Source organism: Enoplosus armatus, chromosome 22, assembly GCF_043641665.1.
Source record: "Enoplosus armatus isolate fEnoArm2 chromosome 22, fEnoArm2.hap1, whole genome shotgun sequence".
Taxonomy (NCBI): Eukaryota; Metazoa; Chordata; class Actinopteri; order Centrarchiformes; family Enoplosidae; genus Enoplosus; species Enoplosus armatus.
In genome coordinates this window covers 7,123,968-7,138,775 of record NC_092201.1, presented here as the reverse complement: position 1 = coordinate 7,138,775, position 14,808 = coordinate 7,123,968, and the positions used below count along the sequence as shown (strand labels likewise).

The window sequence follows — 14,808 nt, the reverse complement described above, 5'->3', positions numbered from 1 at the left end:
CTCTATCTCAACTCGCTGCTGCATATACGACATTGTTGCTTCTACAGGAGTTTATGCAAAATTATGCTGTTTTACTGGGGTCTTAATTTGCTGCTTGCCAATTTAACCATTTTAATTATAATATGCAAAAATGAGAAACAGGGCTGTTACTTTTCATTCAAAATTCAAAGTTCCATTAGAACGAGGGAAGAATTAAATATTCGACCTGTAATTAAGTTTGAATTCAAATTTCAGTGTAAAGTGCAACAGGCCATGTCTTGTAATCCAGCGGGGATGTTATTAAAATGCTGTCCGTCTGACCCAATGCATGCCCTGCTGCCCTTACAGAAAAACAGGCTTATGTTGTTCTCTCGCCATGCTGAACAAATAATCATGACAGCACATCATCTGAGAAATAATGTGATACTAACCCTATATTAAACACAATAGATTTAAAATATGTGGATAAAGGTGAAGCTGTTTATTGATTTTGTAAAGTACAACTGCTCCACGATTAAACATCACTACCTCAATGCTATAATGTATGCTGTGTTCGAAATCTCTCCTTCATTCACTTAATTCTCTCTGGATAATGGACACTCAATAGTTTCCTCAATAGTGAACAGTAAATTGAGATTTAGGACACTTACAGGTGTAGAGTTGCACAACTGTAATTTCTAGCGCATTGCATTGTGGGGTTGTTAGCAGAAAGTAGTGTACATGGACACAACTTTATTCATTCCATTATGGCATTTTTGAGGGCACTACATAGTGGATAGATTTCACACTTTGGACACCCAAATAAAATGACAGTAAAGTGCACTATGTAATAAATATGGACTGATTTCAGACACAGCCATAGTTTAGCATTAGGCGACGCATTCAAATTAAGTCAAAGAAATTCTGTTACTTCTCACTTTTTCCTGTCTGAGGTATATTCCACCGAGGTTACTATGGTTACTATTACAACTCCAGTGGCATGACTATTTCACTGTCACCAGCAGGAGATCATGTATTTCCTTTTTTCAGCACCGTGTAGAACTCCTTTTCCCCTTTCCCTCACCTCTTTAATTTATTGTACCTTCTGCTTCTACAATCAATTCCACTGGCCTAGTTCCAGAAAAGCTGCGGGTGTTGGCACAGTGACCTATAAAAACGTGCACCTCCAGTCACCTGAACTCATCATTATGGAAGCCCCGTCTTCCTCACTTGAATTAAAATGGGGGACTTGAACACAGAGGACAAATACGTTGCCTGGCATTGATATTTCTCCACAGGGAATTAATGAATGTTGAAGAGTCACGACTCAGTGAGGACTGCCAATGTTCTCTGCTCACTTTTCACCTTAGTGCAGCTGTATAATTTGCAGGCACACACACGCAGAGCACCAGGTGTGGACACATTGCATCAACAACACCCACGAATACCCTCTCTGGAGTGTTGCAGGCCAACTATATTCACTGGAATCAACCGCATGGCAGACTTTGGCAATCTCTAGCTGGGTCTACTGTCCCTTGCCAAGGAAAAAAGTTCATTTTCTCTGTGTATTAGACCCTGCAAACCACTGGAACTTGAGGTACTGACACAAGACACACACGAATAAAGAGTAAAGAGTACTTTTGCTGAAGGCTAATCAAATGTGAATATGACCAGTCCATATTTTGCGGTACAGGTCTGTTCCATGGAGACCGAACTTCTGTTCAAACTTCAGAGTTCCTTTGAGGAACCGGATCAGTTTTGATCTGCTGCGGAGATTATAATGAGGACGACTTTAATTGCTGATGACAAATCACGGAGCCAGTGGAGGATCTGTGTGCTGCAGCGCTGCCAAGGGAGCAGCTGGAGAAACAAAGCAGCATTCTGTTTCTGCTCAAAAGCCTTCTGTCTCTGATTAGAAAAAAAAACACTTTAATGCTCCATCAGAATTGGTTTGTAATCCGATCACAAATTAAAAAATGCAGCTATTTCGAGAATGTAGAGGATTTGCGCCTTTATGCTGTATGTAAAGAATGAGTGAGAGTTGTACAGAAAACAAAACAACCCGCAGTGTCGCACTCTGGAGCAGCGAGGCTTCTTTCTGCTTCGGCAGCTTTCAGTGGTCAGATTCACATGCAGCATTTGTAATGGCCAAGTATGCTTGCACTAACAGACCGCACAGCACTGTATCCAATCCAGAATAGGCCTTCCTTTCTTCTGCCGTGACCAGTTGTCACATTCCAGCATTAGCCAGGGAGAAACGGCAGCTATAGAGGGGTACCGCAGGGGCCAGCCCAAACTAAATCTGTCTTCCTTTCAAGGATCTGTGCTAATTATCTAAGATCTTTTCAAATTCTGATCTGTGATCTGTTGAACACGGCTGGTACAACGAAACCATTTGCGTGAACTCGACTCTCACATTGGAACCAATGAAGTCATCGCTAAAGTGCAAACCCCATCCATTTGACCCTTAACTTAGGACAAAGGAAAAGTTGGCTAGAGTGGTTTAAAGGTACTTTAACTCAAGCCACGTTTTCATTCAGCTCTGAAACACCTTAGCAATACAAATTCTATCAATGATCCAAAGGCAGCCGCGAACACTTTTGAATTATGAGACCAACAGAATTCACTGCAATAATAAAATATGTCAGATGCATTTCCCCACAGGAGGTTTAATATAATCCAAGTTTGTCAAACTATCAGCAGGGGTTCCAAAATATATGGCTGTTTAAAACGCTGCAGGAAACTCCATTATGAAACCATAAAACGCATCGTATAACATCATAAAAGTACCATATTCCCTCCTGAGATGGACTGGAGGGACAAGCAGACATGATGTCATGTTACAACGTCATGACATTTGTATGGAGGACTGGGTTACAAGTGATTGTAGCCAAGTTGTTCTTTTTGTTATTCAATATATACACATCAATCACAGCTACAGAAAGCACTGATAGACAGAAACAGAACCTTTCCTCCTCCATTTTCACAGTTAAAAAGGACTGACATGAGGCTACGCTTAAAGGAAAAGTTCAACAGACACTTAGCTTAGCTTAGCATAGACTGGAAACACGGGAAAACAGCTAGCCTGGCTACATCTGGAGATAACAAAATCCACCCACCAGAACAGCCCCATGAAACATTGAATTGTCATTGCTTCGTTTTATGCACAAATTAAACAAACCAGATAAAACATGTTAATTAGTGAGTCTTAGAGGTGCTGGTAGGAAGATTTTGTTACCTTTGGACAGAGCCAGGCTAGCGGTTTCCCCTGTTTTCAGTCTTTGTGCTAAGCTAAGCTAGCTATCTACTGGTGGCAGCTTCATATTTACCATATCTAACTCTCTCTTACCGTATTTCCCAAAATGTCAAATATTTCCTGTAACTTCTCTACAAACAGTTGACACACTATGAGGCAATCTCTCTAGAAAATAAAAAATAGCATGCATGTCTGTGTGTAACAGGGACAAAAGAATACACCAGGATGGGTTCATTTCACTTCCCGGACAAACATCTTTCCTGTCTGCAACAGGGATGTCACATGGTATGTTTCTAATGCTGATAGCGCTGTCACTGTGTAGAAGCTGCTGGTCACAGCAGGAAAAACCAGCGAGGCCATGGTGCGTAGATTAAATTGTCGTTGTCAGCCGCCTCTGTAATGGATTGACTGGATGTGGTGTCACGGTAATGAGCGAGCCTTGGGGGAAAATATCTGTGTGGATTTTTGATGAAATGCAGCCAGCGTGGTGGATGAGCTGGCACCGTCGCACCCGGTGGTGACCTCTAATCTGTCTGCACTCCATGTCTACAGAGCAGAGATACGAATCTACAACAGGACTGCGCCTTTGGATGTTTCTTTAGCTCAAATTCACATGAAAAAGAACAACTGATTGCCTTGGATACTGGATTTCTTTTAGACGCGGGGCAGCCAATCAAAGTATTGACAGTCCAAGCTCCCTGCTGCGTGTTTCTTATCAAAATGAAAGTGAAAATGCACCAGAGAGCTTATATAAACCGACTGTGTTCTTGTCAAAAGCAAAACCTGCATAATTCAGTGACCGTCAGTACAGTCCACCAGATTAAAAGATGAAAATGATAAATTGAAAGGGTAAACTGCGAAGGAGATCAAAGGAGTGTGGTGTAGTAGATGTCACCCAAAACATCAAAAATAAGTTATAGTGTTGTCACAGCTCATCATGAAGGCACTCTAACCATACAACCTTTCTCATAGCCACTGATCCATGAATATCAAAATCATGGTGAGAAACCAATTACATTCTGTAGAAAAATAAATACGGTGGCTGGTTTATCACGAGCTGACTGAGGCGGGAAAACAGCCATTATCAAATGCAGATTTCTCCTATTTATCACTTCCACTGTGGGTTGCTTGCAGTCAGAACTGCCATGTTTACTTAAACAGCGATTCCCCTAATCTGCACCTGAAAAACCAGCTACTTATGTATGTATATGTATATGAGTTCAGTTCCCCTCCGTGAGATGGGTAAGTGGACTATTGAGCAATGCTTAAATGGGCAGTCCATCAAAATGAGAAAATTGGCTTAAATGTTTCCTGACCCTGCCTAGAAAATGAAGGAGGATAGTTAACTTGAAGGATGATGTGCTTTACGGTTCTAAACACAGAATAATTACCTTCCAAGCGAGCCAAACCTGAGTGAATTGGTGTTTTCGATTGGGCAGGAAATGATGTACCACAAAACCAAAAACTGCGGCTATATGATGAAGCAGGAAATTAAAATTTCAACTCCAACTCCAGCTCAACATCAAACCATGCAGATTCCCTCTTTTTGAAATCAACATTTTCTTTCAACCAACCGCCAATTCCTTCTATTTCCAACTATAATAATCGCTATGATCTTCCTTCATAATACAACTTGTGTCATCACTCCTCTATATAGCCCTCCTTTGTGCCACAATGAGAGAACCTCTAAACAACACAGTTGTACTGGGACCTCCACACTTCCTCTATCTGCATTATCTAGTGTGGTTTCTCCGCTTTTAGGCGTTTATCAGGAGGAAACAGGAAAAGGGGAAAGGCTGTGTCCCTCCGCAGAGTAAATCAGGCGGATGGGAGTGAAATATGAACAGACTATATTCCTTCTAAACATTCATAAATCCAGTAAGTGTGAACTGAATTTTGACAGATAAGACACATACTTCTTCTGTTTCGGCAGATTTCTTGAGAAAGTCTCTGATGTCGTCCTACAAAGACATTGAAGGCAAACAAACACCAACTGTAGCACACTTGAGCAACAGAGCTTGCAGTATAATCACTTCACTCCTCCTACATCTCAGAACCAAACACTATAACTGTGCCCTTGAGTTAAAGGTAGCGGGGCTGTCATTTGATCTCTCCTGAGCCTTAAATCCCTCGAGCCCTCACACCAACTCTCTCAATCTTCCCCCTCTCAGGTTTTTATGAGGTGAGAAGCACAAACCAATTTTCCCCCACACACACCGGGTACTCTGCAGTTGGCCCTGTTCTGACCCAGAAAGCCTTATGCATATTAGTATATTTTACAGGAGTTAGCTGGGGTAGCCATGCGTGAAAATGGAAAGAGTGTGCGCAGTGCTCAGCTCGGGTTCAGTGCCAAGGTTACCAAGCTAATGAATTTCTATTGGTTTTGTGAAGCGCCTCGCACTTCCATTATAATTAAGGCACAGCACAGTGTCAGTATCCCATGCTGAGATGAATGGGAGTTTCATCACAGCTTGCATGGCATAATAATAAAGGTATTTGTCTAACAAATATTTTATTTTGCAATAAAAAAACATTAGTCTCTTTACCTTCAGGAGAAATTTCCCCCCAAATCAGCTAAATGCATGAGGCTTGTGGAAAACGTTATTGCTTCGGGTGATGATAACAGCAGGCAGCTCATCTCAACCAGCCGTTATGTCTACGCTGTATGTGTATACCAAAGGATCAAACAGGCTGTAGCTTGCATTGAGGTCTTTGACTGTGGTAAGCATTAACACAATTAGAGTAACTGTTTTGGGAAATACGTTTATTTGCTGAGAGTTGGATGAGAAGATGGATATCACTGTCATGTATGGAGGGTAAAAATAAAGCTACAGCCAGTCAGTGACTTGCTTGCTAAAAACCTTGCAGTGACAACAAGACTCCAGGAAGTCACAGTGCCAGGCCACTTGTCGCTAGTGACAGCACGTGACTGAGAAAGCTAGGCTAGCTGTTCCCCTCTGCTTCCCTCCTGGCTCTCGCTCCATATAGGTAGGTAGCAAACAAGTTTATTTCTCCAAAATGTCAAACAATTTCTTTAACCTATGCAAACACACCAGCATCACATGTCTGTACCTCCTCAATCCCTTTCAGCTTCCACCTATCAACACCTTCCACCTTCATACCAGCCACAGGCACTGTCCAAATGGTACAAAAAGTAGCCCAAATTATCACAACCAGCCCCAAAAAAAACAGTAACAATGGTTCCATCATTCTGATAATTTACTCCCTCAAATACTGGCAGCTTCCAGTGCACATGAAAAAACACAAACACCCTCCACATGCACCAACAGACCCCTTCAGAGAAACTGGCTGATGAAAGTCAGAACTCTCTTTAGAGTGATTTTCACAGTCAGAACTGATGCGAGCTGTAGTGAAATGTGAGTGCTTTTTCAAGTGCAGTAAAAGAAAAACACATTTGATTTTCTGTTCTGACAGCTGTTCTGGGCTCCAGACAAAAAAAAAAAATCCACAGTCACTGAAAGATGATAGTTTGTGGCTATTGATTACAAAAGGTAGAAAGGGTAACTGCTTGCGATTCCTGTGATCCCCAGCTTGGGTTTGGTTTTGTATTACGCCCCAACTGCTGTAAGTTGTTTTAGAAGTCCACCGCGTGGTTTAAAGAGAGAAAGTGGATGCCAGCTTCTAAGTGTAATCTAACGCCACGAAAAGGAGCTTTGCTTACAAAGTGAGTTTAGTGCGCTGAGGAAGAAATTCAACCCTGTGCTGCTGAACACAGTTGTGAAGGCTCTCCGTTAGTGGAGAGCATGATGAACACACATGCGGTCGGCCAGATAAGAAACTTGTGAGACTTTCAACCATTTATCTATGGTTTGAGGTTGTCATCCTCCCAAATCTATCATGGGTGTTACAAGACAAATCTACGGCTTTGGCATGTGTATCTTAAAGGGTGCTGGCAAACTTGTAAGCCCGGTTGTCCGTGGATACCAGTGTTTTGGTATCCACATATGGTGTGTATACAGGGAGGGTCGTGGGACTGAGGTTTGGCGGTCATGTCTTGGCAGACGGGCGGGTCATCTGCGGCCTGCGCAAGCAAGCGCAAGGGGTAGCCAAGGATTAGCAGCAGCCTCAACCAGCAATCGTGTATCACTGGGACCCAATGGGACAAGGAGGGACAACCTAAAAATAAACAAACCCATCTCTTCTCCAATGAGTAGAGGTTCCAAAGGCAAGGGTGGTATAAAGTATTAGTTATTAAGTCTGTCATGTACTTTATTCTTGCTACTTGCAGAGAACAGAGAAATTAACCAAAGCTGAAACAAACAGTTGTGTATATTTGTTTCTGGACATTCTTGGTCTTTTGTACATGCTGCGTTTCATATATCAAACTGACACTCACATTTATCTAAATTGTGTCCGAATTAACATCATAGGGCTGCAAATTAAGGATTAGTTTCAATATCAATATCAAAATGGCAAATCATGATGTCTCCAAATTACTTTTTTTCTTAATACTTACACGATTACTCGTCTTCCATAGTTGTCATGTACCTCATGCCTTTGCTTTCAAGCCAGAACCGGAACCTGACCCCGTACCTGCCTGCCAGCTTGTAAGTCTTCTACTATCAATAAATCACTGAGGTTAACCTGTCCGCCTCGCCTGTCTGCATTTGGGTCCTATTCTTTGCTGCCTCACACTCACCAGCGTGACAATCTGACTGTTTGAAAACTGTCAAAACTCCCTGAAGGTTTCTACACTAACCACTACAATAGAAGACACCTCAAATCAAATGACAGCCCCCATCCTCTGCATCAGTGAAGATGTCAAACAGCAGGAACACTGAAGTGACAGGAAACCTCAAGTCCTCAACATATTGTAAAGTCGGAAGTTCAAGTTGGCAGACCTTGGAACTATACAGGAAGGAGATTGTGTTTATTATGACAATACCTTTCATAAAATGTTTCTGATTAAAATAAAATCTGCCTTGTGCGTGCCTCTGTACCCTTTCATTATGAGGTCCAAGCCATGCAAGCGCTTCCGTTTGCCAGAAGACTGTTTTTCCTGCCCCTTTAAGGCTTGTGCAAGCTGGAGGACATCCCAGCGCACGAAGATGGGGCTTTAACATTTCATCCTCTTCAGCACATCTACTGCCTTTTCTTTCCTTAAACATTGAGCCTGACACCATTATAAACACGAAAGAGAAATTCTAATTCACCCCATTCAACGTACCGGGTTCAAGCCTTCATTTGTGGCTTTAAAGCAGTTTCAAAGCCACAACATCTGCAGAGTTGACCACTAAGTACTTTCGCGAATAAAATCTGCTAGTAATCAAAATGAGACTCTTTGCTCCCGCCTTCCTATTGTTTGACCAAATCTAAGGCAGCTATGAACTGCAAAAACAAGACATCAACAGCAAAACTCTTTTTATGAGAATACAGAATGAGTAAAAAATATGTTAATGCTTTAATACACTGGATGGCGACATGTATTTTTCACCAGCTAACCACACTTTTCATGAGGTTTGCCTGTTTCTCCTCGAAAACACACAATCCTTTATGTACGCAAATCTGGTTAAAAGCCAAAACCATCTCAAATTACTATGCATAAACGCTTTTTTCATCAGTTTTACTCACCACATTGTTCACTTCAATTCTCGACTTGTCTTTAGGCAGTGTTGCTCATTTCTAAAACGCTTACAGTGAGAATTCCTCCTGACAGACACAAGCTTTTTCACCTCAGCTGTATTACTTACCGCACACACAACTCAGTCAAAGAGATTTTGCTCACTCATTTCATTAGCCTACATCTTCCCTCAATATTTATCTGCTCCAAGCACATACTGTAACTTAAACAGCCTCAACACAACTAGGGCACATGTTTTACAGAAGGATTCCACTAGAGGCAGAGAGATTCCTGGCAATGTTTAGCTGCTACAGCGGGCCGAAACCCATCACAGGGAGCCCTGGGAGCTGCAAGCCATAGGAGATTATGAGCAGTTATAAAAAGCAGAGATGATTCAGAGATGGCTCCTTTTTGATAAAACACAATCAAATACATGCATCAAACTGTTTGTTAAGCCAACACATTTAACATTAAAACTCTATTACAACCCTCAGGTTTAGAGTGGGGATTTTGAGAAACATGAAAGTATCTTTATGTTTTAAACAAAAAGGCCATATGTCCTGGTCAATATTAGGCAGTAACACATTGCTCGGTAATGTAAGAAGGAGTAGAAGGATTACAATTTAAATTCAGTACACTTACTAATTCCATGGGTAACTCTTGGCCGGCTAGCTTACAACTGGTAGGGCCTACAACCATTGTTGGGAGTGGGATGGTGTGTGAATCCCGTGGCTTCACTGTGAGGACTCAAGTGTTGGCGTTAAGCTAGCTGCTGATGATCAGTAAATACCTTCAGACTGTTGGAAGGCTGTTAAACCGTGCCTCCTTTTCTATTTCTACATCTTAAATCTGCTTTAATTGTTTTTTTTCCCCTTTTTGGGCAGTTGCAGACATGAAACATTAGCATTTAAATTGTGTCTCTAGCCACCTAGCAAATTTAACTCCTACATTTACTCTGCTTTTATTTCTGGTCTCGTCTCCACCAACTCATGGAGGAAATATCTGGCTCTTTAGCTGCTAAATGCTCCAAGCTAGGCGCTAACTTCCCATATAACAGCTGCCTGCTGCGGCTGTAAACAGCGACCGCGAGACTGAACCAAAACCAAGGCATTGAGCATAAAAATACTGATTAGAACAGCTTTAAATACAGAAGACGCGACATATGGGTGGTGTGGCTTTGGACTTGTTGGAGGGCACCTTTGACAGAGCTTGGCTAACTAATGTAACCTGCCCAACACTGGTCATGAAGCAATAAATCTAAATTCGTAGCCTGTAGCAAAGAAACAATCAGAAACACTGTATTGAAAGCTGGCCTCTTGCTTTTTGAATTTACTGCCTCTCTTATCTCAGTTGATACACGCACATGAACATTCCTGACACAACAACGCTCCTTATTAACTGCTACATATAGATTCATACATGGGACAGCTGGCAGTTACAAGAAGGACAAAAAGAAGGAGGCAAGAAAACCGTTCTTTCCATGTTTTTGTTTTTATGCTCTTTGGAGGTTTTCACAGAGGTATTGTTCAAATTTAAAGGTGACCCAGGGGAGTTAAACAATGTGTGCAGCATTAACATACATAGAGGAAATTCATTAGCACTTCAACTCAAAGCACTATGGTTTGAACTATGATGAAAGGGCACTTCTTAAAGACAGTCCCATATTGATGCATTTATCGGTCAACCTCAGAAACCAAGCTAGAAAACTAACAGATGTTTCACCCAAAAGACTCTGTGATCTTCTGTCTTCTCTCGAGTCACTACTCTGTGTCACCTCCATGTTATTTGAGTGGCATATTAAATTGTTTAAACCCTCCTTTGGGACTGAATTTATAAAGGGAATGTGCCAGTCAGTGAAATCCAAACCTCACCAAACTCCTCCTCTTCCTCACCCAGAGATTAAATGGTTTCTGAAACAAAGAGGGGAAGATGTTTTTACTTCAATCCCCCGAGGGACCATAATGCATTTCTGAGATGGGCAGAGGGACTGTGATGTGATTGGGGTCACAGATGTTTTGGGATACAAGACTCAGGATGCTGAAAGCCACTTAGGATGCATTTCATTTCACCATGTTGTCTCTTTTATATCTTGTCCCTGCTTCACTCTTGGTGTCTACTGAATAATGTCGTAGTCTTCCTAGTAAAGACATCCATTACTGGGTCGATTTGTCAAAAGGCGCAGTTAAAAACCAATATCATTGAAATGTTGGCATCATGCGGAGCCTCATTTGTTAACCTGTCAAAAGCCTTGATGATGGATATTCACAGGAGAGTTCAGAGGTTACGGTAAATATATTTTCCAGTCTATCACCACAGCTCTCAAGCAATCAATCCAACAGCCCGTACAAACGTGAACTTATCAGCACTATGAATAGTTTGTTTAAATTATGATAATGAAAAAAAACTTTTCCCCGAATCAAAAATGACCTGGCCCAAATCCTCTCCCAGCTCCCGTAAAACGTAGTCATTTCACACGCAGAGGCTTTTCATTGGGCTTACCATTGGCCAAGAGAGCGCTTGGCTGGGCCCTGAGCAGTGCCCAGGAAAAACACTTGACATGATTGAAAAAGCAGACCATCCCCACAAGTTGGAGTGCCTTAGACACAGAGGAGTTATCTGCCTCGCCATCCCGTCAAGAACTGCACGTGACATGTTACAAGAACTTGATTATAGGGTGAAAGGTCAGATAAGATCGTCTCTGCTCACAACAAGGCAGCTTAAAAAGACAAATGTAGAAAAACAAATTTGTCTACAACCAAGACAACCCCAGACCAGATTAGTGCAACGCTCCTCCACTTCAATCTTTCTCTTGCCTTAACCTTTTGCTCATAACTCTCTTCTAAACACCCGAGGGAAGAGACCGGGAGCACACGACTCCTGACCCCGACAGAGGACGGCGTTTGATGAACGACCAGGGAAGGTCAGACCTCTGATTGGTATTCAACCTCCTCCATCTGCGAGCGATGAACCAAAACGCCAGCGTGTGTCCCCCCAGAGCGCAAATTACCATGGTGACTTTGATAGATACACAGCATCGGTGGATACTGAACTTTCACTGAGGGGATGGAGTGCGAGCGTGGGCTGGACAGGGCAGCGCCGCGGGTAATATGTCACCGTAGGTATTTTTTTTTTTTGACAACCTCGCAGTGTCACGGTCACATGTACAGACGAGGCTGATGGATGAATAGCCGCTGGGCGCTTTTACAGGGATACTTGGCAAGGCGTGATGGAACTGGAGACGGCATACAGAGCTCATTTCAACCAGCACTCTATGTTTCTTCACTGCCTCCTCCTTCACCTCCACACACACACTCTGTCTTGCTCACACATAACACACAGAGGGGTCACTGGTGGTGCTGAAAAGTAAAGTGGGGGATCTTTGACCTTTAAGGGGTGTGTGGAGATGCATACCAGACAGCAACCACTGACTGAGCTGAATAAGGGAGGTGACCTGTTCACTGTCTGCTCATTCTTTTAATCCTCAGAGAAATCTACCACATACCTTGCATATCAGTAGTTTTCACCCTGTGATTTAATACTTGATAACGGAAGATTAATTCATATCAGTTACAGCAGAACTGCCGCAGGAGCCAAAACCTCTTGTGCACATATACAGTATTTCAGAGTCAATGAAGAACTACCTGTCTAGCTCCTCTTTCTAAACGGGGACCAGCTGTGGCGCAACTACTGAACAATTACATGAAGGGCAATTATTCTCACAAGCACAGATGTATGGCAGGCACACTCACCTAACAGCATGTTGTTTCTTTTTTGTGTAACACAACAGGCTTATGATGCAGAGGAATCTAAATCTAAAGCTTCATCTCATCTAATCTTATTTATTCATGGAATACAGTTTAGCCATAATTTATAGATGAGTTTATATCAGTTGGTCCCCACCCACGTGTGCGCGTGAATGACGAGCAGTTCAGAGTGATCTTTCCCTCTGAGATGGTTTCATTTGAATGATGTTCAGAGGCCCGGAGAGATGAAAGTATGGAATATTTAACAAGAAAAAGGCCAATAATTAATTCGTTTTGGACTGTTATCGGACAAAACAAGACATCTGTTTTCTGATATTTTATAGACTAAATGACTAATCGATTAATGGAGAAAATAATCTGCAGATTAAATGATGATAGAAATAATTGTTAGTTGCAGCCTAGTGTGTTTTTCAGATTTGTCTTGGAACCCCTTGGAGATTTCTGACCCCCAGGCGTGGAACCACTGGTCTATATGAATCTCACAGGTGTATATTCACAGAAGCAGATATGACTATGATCTTATGATGATCATAGATTAAAGCCATGTTTTGTCCATCTTTTCCGCGCATCACTGTCACATCAGAGCAGGACAGGTGTTCCCAGAATGCCCCTCCACAGCATGACAGTGTTGACATGTTTGTTCAGCTGTTTGCAAAATTAAACTCCCTGTTTAAATTAGCTTCAATCCCCCTCTGGGTGCAGGGCATTGTTATAACAGGCATGAGCGCTTCATCAACACAGACAGCATCTGAACCACTTCATGTGAGCAGCAGGAGGTGGCACCGAGGCTGCTCTCAGCCCGCAACGTGTTGAACTTCACCTCTTCTGCTGTTAGTTATTGTGGACACTGAGCTTTATGTGTCAATCATATTTTAAGAATTACTACAAATACCAAAATGGTTCTTTGTCATCTTTGCAAACATTTTAAGTCGCTGATTAATATTACACGCACATTAGAGACATAGCTACAATTAAGAGCAACAAAGCAATATGAACTTAATGCGCAGTCCAAGTTATAAGAATACAACACTGCAGGCTTATTTTGGTAATATTACTACAATTTTACAATTCAGGTTTCAGGACAGTCCCCCTCCTTCTCCCTGTCTTTGTAAGCAGTGATTGATTACAGGCTACTGACAAAAGCACATGCAAACATGCGGGCAGGCGCAACGACCCGTCCCCCCTCCGCTTCCGTGCGGAGGTAACAGGAGGAGATGACAAGTGGAGGAGCGGATGGTGATGGTGTTGGCAGCGGCGCTGCTGCGCTCTGTGGGCGAAACCTACCTGTCATCGTAGCAGAAATCTGCCTCCAGCGTGTTCAGATAGAGACCCACAGCCACGGCGGTGCACACCAGCTCCGTGATCATCTCTCAAAACCAAAGTGGGAGAGGAACTGGGGTAGAAATGACTGCAATCGGGTCCCCCGCTCTGTCAAGTCTCTGTGTTATTGTGCTCTCAATTCAGCCGCTCGGCAGCACAGCTGTCCAGACAACGCGGGGCATTTCCCATGGCATGCAAAGTGTGTCAAAGTGTGCCATGTTCCCTCTAACCCATTGCGCTGAGAGACGGGTCAGGGGTGCCTGGAGGTGAAGCTATCGCAGGGTCTGCCTCGGAGCTGTGCGCATTTCTGTGCTGCGGCGTCCTCAGTGTGCGCATCTCTCTGCTTTGGCACTGGAGAGAACGGAGCGGGGAGACGCATGTGGTTTTCAGGCAGGCCGCGCATGCGCACTACGCTCTGCACTGGAGGGGGGAAAAAAAGGTGGTTTTGGAAATAAGTAATTGTGTTTTTATGCATTACTGATGGACTAGAATAATAATCAAACGTGTGTAGGAACAATAACCTAATCTATTTTACTCAGTATATAAAGTAGTTACTGTACCTTTGTGGTATTTTATTTTCTTAAAGTAGGCCATAACATAAATTGAAAGTGACAAAGCCTAAAAACCTGTATCATAATCTCAACTGAAATAATTAAACACAATATTTACAATGTCAAAAATATATATAGATTATTCAGTAAAAATAGACAGTAAAATGTATAAAACAGAGATTATATTATATTATTCAGAGATTATAGGTATTGTTTAAACATGTTCCATATATATCTTATATGCAGTACAATAATGTGCATTTTACTGTAAAATCACAGTTCAATATCGTAATTCTACCTCAACATACTGCTATATCAGTGATGGCATAACTGAAGTTACAGTATAAAGCTGTCATTTTACTATAGTTTACTGTAAAA

At 42.3% G+C, this 14,808-nt stretch overlaps 1 protein-coding gene across 2 annotated transcripts in view; it reads right to left on the bottom strand.

The window, feature by feature from the left end:
• Positions 1 to 14,051, bottom strand: part of tmtc2a (transmembrane O-mannosyltransferase targeting cadherins 2a) — a 52,279-nt gene extending 38,228 nt beyond the window's left edge. For both annotated transcript variants that reach the window (XM_070928873.1, XM_070928874.1), the window contains exon 1: positions 13,844 to 14,051. In XM_070928873.1, coding sequence (XP_070784974.1) covers positions 13,844 to 13,926 — 83 coding nt within the window. In that variant the 5' untranslated portion in view covers positions 13,927 to 14,051. The remainder of the gene's footprint in view (positions 1 to 13,843) is intronic.
• Between the last annotated feature and the right edge of the window lie 757 nt (positions 14,052 to 14,808).